Genomic DNA, 9,787 nt, shown 5'->3' with positions numbered 1-9,787 from the left:
GTGGAGCAGGAGTGTTCATGAACTAGAATGACAGGGCCAAGAGTGGAATGACAGCCCCAGGGTGGAGCAGGAGTGTTCAGGAACTGGAATGACAGGGCCAAGAGTGGAATGATAGCCCCAGGGTGGAACAGGAGTGTTCAGGAACTGGAATGACCCTGGGGCTGTCATTCCAGTTCCTGAACACTCCTGGCACACCCTGGGGCTTTACATGGTTCAAATGTTATTCTGTTAAAGTTTATTACATATTTTATTACACTATTTGTTTCAGAATATTTTTTTTCCTGTTTTCCTCCTCTAAAAACTAGGTGCGTCTTATGGTCAGGTGCGTCTTATGGTCCGAAAAATACGGTATGAATTATTAGCTTGAATAATTCCTGTCTTATTCTTTTCATTTTTGTTTCTAAAGAAAGAAATCTTTAACAATGGTAAAAAATCCTTTGTACTTACTGTTGCTGTTATAACCACTGCTCTCGTTCCTAAGAGAGCTAGCAGCAACGGGAGGTAACAAAAATGGCTTGGTGACTCTTGACTCTATGGCAAAAAGAGAAAGCATTGGCCTTCTTTACTTTAGAAAACTGCAGATAATTACTAATTACTGAAACGAGGTAAAAACAATTATGCATAAGACTGATTCACGGTTAGAAAGAACAACAGGTTTTAGCTGAATTGTTCAACCTGTAGATGATTACTCATTCAAAATGTTAATTTCACAAACAAAATCTGACTTCTCCCCCAAATCTGGGTTTTAAATATACACAAGTTCATCTCCTGCCTTACAGGCTTGCTTAATGCTTCTATAATATGCCAGAGAGTTTATGAGTTTATTAGAGCTGGTTGTCAAAGTTCAGCAGCTGGCTGTAACCACGAGAGAGATCTGTGTCTACATCTAATGAACTCTGACTGTATATGATAGATTATAAAGAACTGACATGACCCTGCTAAAAGAATTATAAGAATTTGCACCAGCTGAGGATATGTCCATATAGAAAAGAACTCTTACCATTTCGGGGTGTTTCCGTAGTTGAAAGCAGAACGCACTCATTCTGTTCTGGTTTATTTGCAACAGCTTTGTAAACTTCAATGGTGTTATAAAAATGCTCAAAAAAGTCTTCTGGGAAGAGTTGAACTTCTTTATAAAGATAATCACTTTGTTTTATAAAATTCTATAAAAATGCAAAATTCATTTAAAAAGAAAGTACAGTGTATACAGCTATCAAAATCCATTATTAAATATAAATTAAATCCATCTTTTGGCTAAGTCAAATATGGACTATGACAGTCTTCACTGAGTTGCATAAATTTTAGTTGGCGGTGCCCAACCCTTCCCAAAACCAAGCACGTTAGCTTTACCCCCGTGTATTTGTCATAGGCACAGAGCTTAGACACATGCAAAACATCCCCACCAAGATGCTCTGCCTATATATATTTAGTGTAATGAGGGCATAAAAGGTACACACATAGAAAAATATGGGTTTAGACTCTCTCCCAATGTTCATGTTGATGGGGATAACACTGGAAAAGAGTCTTAGCCCATACATTTTCATGACTTTTATGCCCTCATTACACTTGAGTATACATAGGCACAGCATAAAGTAAATATGCTCAATCCCCTATGGGATTGGTGAACTCAGTCTTTCTCCCCATCTCTGCACATTTCCATATGCACACAAGCCAGCAGGAAGACAGAGTGTTTTTAACATAAGATAGGAAGCTGTATTGGGGTTGAGGGAAAAAAAAACTGATTCTTGGAGTCAAGACACAATGATAGTTGTGGTGGAGACACTATAATAATCTACATACCTAGTATTAGAAACAAAAGGGAAAATCAGTGTAAAGATAATTACCTTATTTTTAGGAGACAGACATGCCATTATATCATAGATGATCCTTGTGAGATTATTTATAATTGAATAATTACTTAAGACATCTGACATATCTGAAATTTCGTTAAATTTTTGGAGAAGATTATTCAGACTGTTTGTCAATTCAGGGACCATCAAATGCAACCAACAGTGATTAGGCTGTCAAGGATGATAAAAAAGGGGTAAAATTACATTCTAAACAAAACAATTAGGTAATTTAAGTATGTAAAAGTAGATTAACACATTGTTTCCAATCAGTATTAGCTTGCACTTTGTTGAATTGAAATTCAGCTGTCATTAGGTAACCCTGCTGTTTTCTTGAGTCCTTTTGCAATTCCTGACAACTCTTCTTAACATAACTAGGTCAGTCATGACTGTCAACAGATGTTACCATTTCTGCTTTTCCCTGCCTACACACACAGCTAGTAATTATTATATATTTTACTCTTAAATTATTCTTCTAATGAAGGAAAACTCTTTCACTGTTTAGTTGTAAGTAAGTAAGATTAATGTTGTAAGGATCCTAGCGTACCAAAAACATTCCATGACTTGAGGGACATCATATGAGCTTCAGAAGTCTGAAAACTGGATGACTGTCCAGAATAAGGACATCACTGGGGGAGCATACAATAACCCATTTAAATCTATTTGACACCTCTGGTGCACATGCCCCCCTAAAACCCAGTGAAGCAAGTTAGGCTTAGAAGGAATACCAGGCTCAAGGTCATTCAGTAAGATTCATGAGTCAGGCAGATTTGAACCTAGGTAAAGGTAAAGGTTTCCCTTGCTCAAAAGCTAGTCAAATCCGACTCTAGCGGGTGGTGCTCATCTCCATTTCCAAGCTAAAGAACCAGCACTGGCCAAAGACTTCTCCAAGGTCATGTGGCCGGCATGACTAGATGCTGAGGCACACGGAACACTTTCACCTTCCCACTGAAACAGTACCTATTTATCTGCTTGCAATTTTTTGCTTTCGAACTGCTAGGTTGGCAGGAGCTGGGGCCGGAGACGGGAGCTCCCTCCGTCAAGCGGCACTAGGGTCTCGAACTGCCAAGCTACCAACTTTCTAGTCTGCAGCTCAGCATCTTAACCTGAGCCACTGTGGCAGATTTGAATCTAGTTATCCTCAATCAAATTCCAAAACTAACAATACTATCCTAATCAGAATCACACCTTCTACTATAGTCAATGAGCTCAGATGGGTGTAACTCTATTTAGGATTGCACCACAAGTCTATTACTCTATGCAGCCAAAACTTTGGACTTCTCTCCCCAGGGAGATACATCTCTCTCCCTTTATTGCTGTCTTCTGCCAGCAGGTGAAGACTTTGTTTTGTTTAGCATACCCTCGATAACTTTTACTGGCCCTCCTCCCTAGTTCTGGTGTTATGTGTGTTTATGTATTTTTATTGAATTACATTATATACACTTTATTTTAAATGTTGTTTTAATGCTGAAATGTTTTAATGATTTGATGTTCACCACCTTGGGGACCCTATTTGTGTGGAAAGGCGGCACAGAAATGTTTTGAAAAAATAAATAAACAAATCATTCTTTCTGCCACTGAGCATATTTCATTAGGTTTTTAGTCACAGTGACCCATCCACCCGAAATCTGCAGTTTCCAATTTTCTTTTGACCTAAGAACCTTATATACTGTACTGAAAATAATCTGCAATGTATCACAATCATATTGTATACTTTTTATATATCTATGAAAAAGTGCCGAACCCAGTGTATTCCTAGGACCGAAGGAATCCTACATTAATGTAGTATTGATCTTCATTTAGTACACAATGAATCTAGACAAATCATTATGTATTTTGATGAATACTGCTGTCAGGTTATCGATTATATGCAGTTTTAGCTTTCTTATTCATCAGATTAAACTGTGCACTATTTAAAACAGGTCCCCTCAGAAACTAACAAAAATTATTCCAGCATAAGCATGATGAGTCATAGCCCACATACAAGGCAGTGTGAAATAAATTGGCACCACAAAGGGGATTTATGAATGACTATTTCTAGTATTAGATGAACTCCAGCTTTTGTCAAGAGTAGTTCAGATGTCCTAACATCCATGTGTTCTTTATTAAAACACAGAATATCAGTGTGAGAAAATTTCACCACAAGTAGGAAAACAACAAGTTGTTCCATGAGAAATGTGGGTATGTCACATATACATCTGGATATCTGGCGCACTAGAACAGATGGGAAACTTTAGGAAGCCTTTTGTATCTGGAGGCTCACCTAGCAGTCCAGATATGGAGAAAAATTGATTAATCTGGATGGACTGCCACAAATTAGCAAGAGACGAGCAGTACTTCCTGTGTGCAGCATACAGTCTCTAATGGCAGCCGGCAGCCTGGAGACTCCCCCAGTACCTGGCTGTGAATATATATTCAGTACTATCCTAAGCAGACTTACACCTTACAAGATCATTGACGTCAATGGATTTTAGAAGGGTGCACTTTGTTTATGACCAGACTGATGGTTTGGCAATAGGCTGCCAGAAGCAATATTCATTGTCTGTCAGTGCAAAGAATTTCCTTTTCTTTGACTTAATGTTGGAAAAGACATCTTTCCCTGAAATCCAAAGATCAAATTAAAATGAGGAGTAGGTAGGGCGTGATTAATACATAAAAACTGTTTGACAGGGGAGTTGATATCTAGAAATGCTGTATCTGAGGTCATTCCAGCAACATAACTATAGAGCTTTCTTTCTGTGCTTTAAAGCCATGATGTTTGTTTCCCCTCTTCATCTGGTGCATCAAAAGCCCTCACCACACAAGGCTAGAGAAAACCACATTATGTGGCTGGTACTGAATGATAAACAAGAAAAAATTCATTTGTAGTAACTCCAAGGATGGAGTTCTTTATATTCATTGTCTACTTTTTGCACGTACAGGCAATGTGTGCCTAAGCTGTGGGGTCTTGTGAGCAAAAATTCTACTTTGTGAACTACTGGCATTAAAATTGTGAGTGAGCAATTTGGTTACAGCATAAATTAGTTTGCTCTGGAGTAGGCTTGCCAAGTCCGCCCAGGGGGCGGGGAAACTCCCGCCCCAGAGGCCCGTTACCAGCTGCCGATGGATCGGGCCCTGGGGGGAACCCCACCCCCAAAGCACATGATGTGCCCAGCATCAGCACGTCACCCGGAAGTGACGCAGCCATGCTGGGCACGCCGGGGCCATCTGAGGGAAAACTATGTTTTTCCCTCGGATGACCACAGCCCCGCCCCCAGTGTGCCCGACGTGGCTGCATCACTTCCCGGTGACGTGGTCGCGGTGCACGTGCGCATAGCATGCACGCACTCCCGGATCGCAGCTGGAGTCCCCCGCTGTGCATACAGCGGGGACTTGGCAACCCTACTCTGGAGCCATTTTTCCTGAGCTAAAAATGAGTGAGCTGGAGACTAAAAACTGTGAGTTAGCTCACACTAACTCATCTTAGAGGGAACACTGCATATAGGACTGGTAATTGATCTTTGGAGATACTGACTTCCCACAAGAGAACTGGCTACTTCAGACTTCTTATAGAGTATTACATGATTGGTTTCCTAAATAAAAAATTAACATTCGTTGATAATAAATAGGAGAAAAGCTCTTATTCACGTGTTCTGTGTGTAACAATTATCCCACCGTTTCCAATTATTATATGTTTTCCTGTAGTGATCAGCACAGTTAACCATTTGACAAATTATTTGCCTCCATTTCGCCATCTGCTGTTTGCTGCACTGTTTAAGTGCACATAACATTAGCATTTCACAACTGGTAACACTGTTGACAAAGGTATCTACTTGTGATTACTGCCTGATTCAGTGATCATTAATGGCAGAGGCAAGCAACATGTTTAGATCCAGGTCAATTTGCTCATGTGGACTACTTCATAGGAATTATAGTTCACACCCACACCCACCCATTGCTGCCACTCGGTGAGAGTGCTAAGTCCAAAAGTGCGACGTGGAGTCTAGCGGCTCTGTTCTTTCTCATCTGTTTCGAGAACTTCGCGCAATGGGCACGAGAGTCCACTCGGTGTGATTCCCCAAGGCACAGAAGGCAAAGCGAGTGTCCATCGGGGGGGGGGCGATTTTACTACCACACTTGAGGCACCATTTAAAGAAACCTCACCTCTTGGCCATAGGCTGGAAGGGTGGGGAAAACGAGGTCTGCCTAAAAGGGAGACCCAAAACGAAAGAGTCCAAAAAAGAGTAAAATCCGGTTAAAAATATTGTCCTTTCACTTAACAGGATAAAGGAAAAAAAGGAAAAAACTTCGAAGAGAAGAACAGGCCTTAAAGCCAGAAGTTTACCGACTGAAGCGGAGAAGATCCTACCAGTGCGGTGGTCAGAAGAGAACTGGCAGGGTTGTTGTGTCCCTCCCCTAGTCATGTGCCATGGGGCCGGCATGTGACTTGGGAGTGGACGTGAAAATCGCTTTCGCTTTCTAAGAAGTACCGATCGAGGTCAGCGCAGGCGAACTATATCCTAGAGGTGTGATGCACAGAGACCATGAAGAAGATCCACAGATTAAAAAAAAAAAATACAAAAAACCTTTGTACTATCATAGAGAAGTGTTCACACTTAAGGTTCAAATATACTTTTGGAATCACCAGTGTCTACACTGATAGCAATGCACCCTTTCTAAGCCTGGTTTCACACCAACAACATTAATGGGGCACAACTAGAAGGAGGAAGTCCAAAAGTGTCTGTGTAGTGTCACACCTTATGCTTGCTTTCCTAGGATATTACTCTAGCACTTCAGCCAACTGTGCACTCATAAATATTTTGGACTGATAAAGCAACAGTGGTGCTGTTTCCTACTAGACGTTGGAGACAAAAGTTTTGAAGAGTTTGCCATCATGTACAAAATATGGTATGACATAAGAAATTAATGTGTACACAACATAGCATACCACATTTAATGGTCTGAGAGCGCATCCAAAGGTATATAGCTTGATAGTTGAGGGTACTGTAGATGTACACACACACTATTTTGTTGAGTTCCACCCTACTGATTTGGTTGCCACCTCATGACATCATGAGATGCATTCTCTAGAGTAGTTTTACAACTTTCAAAATATTGATAAAGAGAAAAAAATATAAAGGTAAAAAAGGCAAAGAATTCAAATAATCAAACATATGCTTCATTTCAGAAAACCAAAGCAGATACTCCACCTGGAATTTGGGAGGAAGAACAAGGCAACTTACTGCATCAGTGTTTGATTTACTTATTAGTATGTCTATTATTTGATTTCAAGTGTGGGTGGACACCAAATTCATCATGCAATGATCTTTACACACCTGGAGAAATTAGTCTATCCCAAGGCAAAACAAGATAAGATGCTAAGATCCCAATTTTTTGGGGGGGTGGGGAGGTTAGTGTTGAGCCTTTCCCCCCACGTTGTTTTCTTGATTTGAAACAGCCAAATGGAGGTGCTGTTTGCCCCAATGGAACAACCTGAAAGCCCTATTACAGGTTCTGGTTCAGGTCCTGTTTGAGTCAAACATGAGTTCTCCATTGTAGATGGGGAAAATAGCAGGAGGAGGAGAGGCTGAAGCTCTCCTTCCCATGATCCTGACCCTGCAGTTTAGGACCTCTTTGCATGTAGAAGTCCCAGACAATCTCTGACTCTAAGAATCAGTTTTTGGTAATGATATATGTTATACACCAACAGCATGGGCTAGACTCAAAAAAGAATAAAGTAGAACATAGCAGTAACACTGTCTACATACAAAAGATGCAAGATTCCTTGTATAATGAGTACCATGCAAAATCAATGTATCCCATTGTTTTGATGCTTGCATTTGTGCTACTCAAGGCGATTTAAAAAATCAGCAAAGAATATGTGTCTTCCTTAACATCTTCCCTAACATTCCCCAATAATCAAGATTATTGGGAGCGTTTTCAAAGGGCTACCAGAATCACCCTTGAGCAATATTTGCAAATGTATTTTATTTCAAATGCATTACAAAATCTGTACAGTAACACTGGATCCCTGAGTCCTTAGAATAGGAACTAAAGAATTAGGTAGAAAAAAATCAAGGCAATACATATATGTCAAGGAAACGAAAATATTCTTTTGATTAAATTCATTAAAAGAGATAATAATAGTAATTACTTCAGCTAGCAGTTGTTCACTTCTCTTCATTTCTGGCAATATCTTATGTATCTTTCCTTGGAGGAAATGATAATTATACACATGATGCTTCCTACTCCTGCCAGAGTCATCGTATAATATGATCTAAAATACAAACCATTGATACAGCCAAACATCTATATTATTCCTTGTTCTTGATCACTGATGAAAATATACTGCATTTTATAATTGTTTAAAGAAAGGATCTAGGACACAACCTAACATGACTTTAATTTTAATTTTCTAACTCTCCCACAGAAATCATGGAGCTCAACTTGGGTTGATTTATGTCTTTTGAGATAAGAGTTCTTGAATGGCCTTTGATTAGCATGAGCTTAAAACTACACAATTCACATGACATAAGATCAGAAAGCAAGAACTCATTTATATTTCCATCAATTATATTATAGAAAATAACCAAGTGGCTATACATACCAGACTGTCCATCTTCTCGACATATTTAAGGGTTATCCTATAATCATTTGGAAGATTGTCAACCTACAAAGAGACAATAAAAGACTGAAATTCTATTTAGTGATTTTGATACAAAACTTAAATTTATGTACATGTTCACTTAAGCTCACTAAAGCAAGGCATACACCAATCTGCTCTGTCCAGGGAGGGACAGGTAAAACTGTTCTAATATTGTGTTAGGAAGCTACCTCTACTTTTTACTACAGTTGCCAGCACTGGGTTGGAAAATACATGGAGATTTGGGCAGTGGAGGGCAGGCTTGGGGAGGGGCATGATTTCAATGAGGTATAATTCCCTAGAGTCCATCTTCCAAAGTGGCCATTTTCTCCAGGTGAACTGATGTCTGTAACCTTGAGTTCAGTTGTAATCCCAGGAGATCTCCAGCTACCACGCAGAGGTTGGCAACTATAACTTTTACTGCTATTTTCTTACAGACGTTAACCTAACTTTGTAGCCTTCATTACTATAATAGAGGTTTGTTGATCTTTTAGTAGAGCTTAAAGCTTTTGACTATTTAAGGAATTAACACTGCACTGAATTAACACTGTAGGAACAGGCTGTGGCTCAGTGTTGGGGCATCTGCTTGGCATGCAGAAGGTCCCAGATTCAATCTCCAGCATCTCCAGTTAAAAGGACCAGGCAGTAGGTGATGTGAAAGACTTCAGCCTGAGCCACTGGACAGCTGCTGCCAGTCTGAGTAGACAACACTGACTTTCATAGACCAATGGTCTGATTAAGGCAGCTTCATATGTTCATGTGCGTTCATATGTTGATTAGTTTTCCTACCCACAGTCAGACTGCTTTTCTGCACTACCAATTTCTCCTGTGCCAAACTGGCATTTGAGGAGAGAAAAAAGGCAGGTAGAGGCAGCAATACGATACCCCAGGGGTGTGAAATACACTTAAAAGGGTTGTCTGTACATCAAAGGAATCACACAAGGAAGGTGGGTCTGCTTTGCAAATCCCACCCAACATCTGGACAAAACTGGCCCTCTTGTCAGCTTGCTGCCTGTTGCAGAAGCAGGGGATACGGGGTGAACTCTGAGGTACTGGAAGGAATTACTACACAGGAAACTAAATATTAAGAGTTAGCTATTTGCAATAATTCTCTCATGGATCACTGCATTGACATGGCAAGAGGGCTTGAGTGGTTTGATGAGGCTGCGGGCTATGCTGTGGAGGGCCACCCAGGATGGACAGGCCACAGCAGAGAACTCAGACAAAACGCGATCCACTGGAGAAGGAAATGGCAACCCACTCCAGTATCTTTGCCAAGAAAACCCCATGGACAGTAAGAAAAGGCTAAAAGATATGA

The 9,787-nt window shown here is 40.2% G+C and overlaps 1 protein-coding gene across 1 annotated transcript in view; it reads right to left on the bottom strand.

Annotated features, from left to right (window-relative positions):
- KITLG (KIT ligand) overlaps nucleotides 1-9,787 on the bottom strand; it is a 125,401-nt gene that overhangs the window by 26,129 nt on the left and 89,485 nt on the right. The window contains exons 3-6 of the mRNA XM_015424126.1: nucleotides 8,434-8,496; nucleotides 1,845-2,021; nucleotides 1,001-1,163; nucleotides 448-531 (exon numbers count right to left, since the gene is read on the bottom strand). Coding sequence (XP_015279612.1) covers nucleotides 448-531; nucleotides 1,001-1,163; nucleotides 1,845-2,021; nucleotides 8,434-8,496 — 487 coding nt within the window. The remainder of the gene's footprint in view (nucleotides 1-447; nucleotides 532-1,000; nucleotides 1,164-1,844; nucleotides 2,022-8,433; nucleotides 8,497-9,787) is intronic.

Source organism: Gekko japonicus, unplaced genomic scaffold (assembly GCF_001447785.1).
Source record: "Gekko japonicus isolate JY-2015 unplaced genomic scaffold, Gekko_japonicus_V1.1 scaffold1136, whole genome shotgun sequence".
Lineage (NCBI taxonomy): Eukaryota > Metazoa > Chordata > Lepidosauria > Squamata > Gekkonidae > Gekko > Gekko japonicus.
This window is presented reverse-complemented; position numbering and strand designations above follow the sequence as displayed.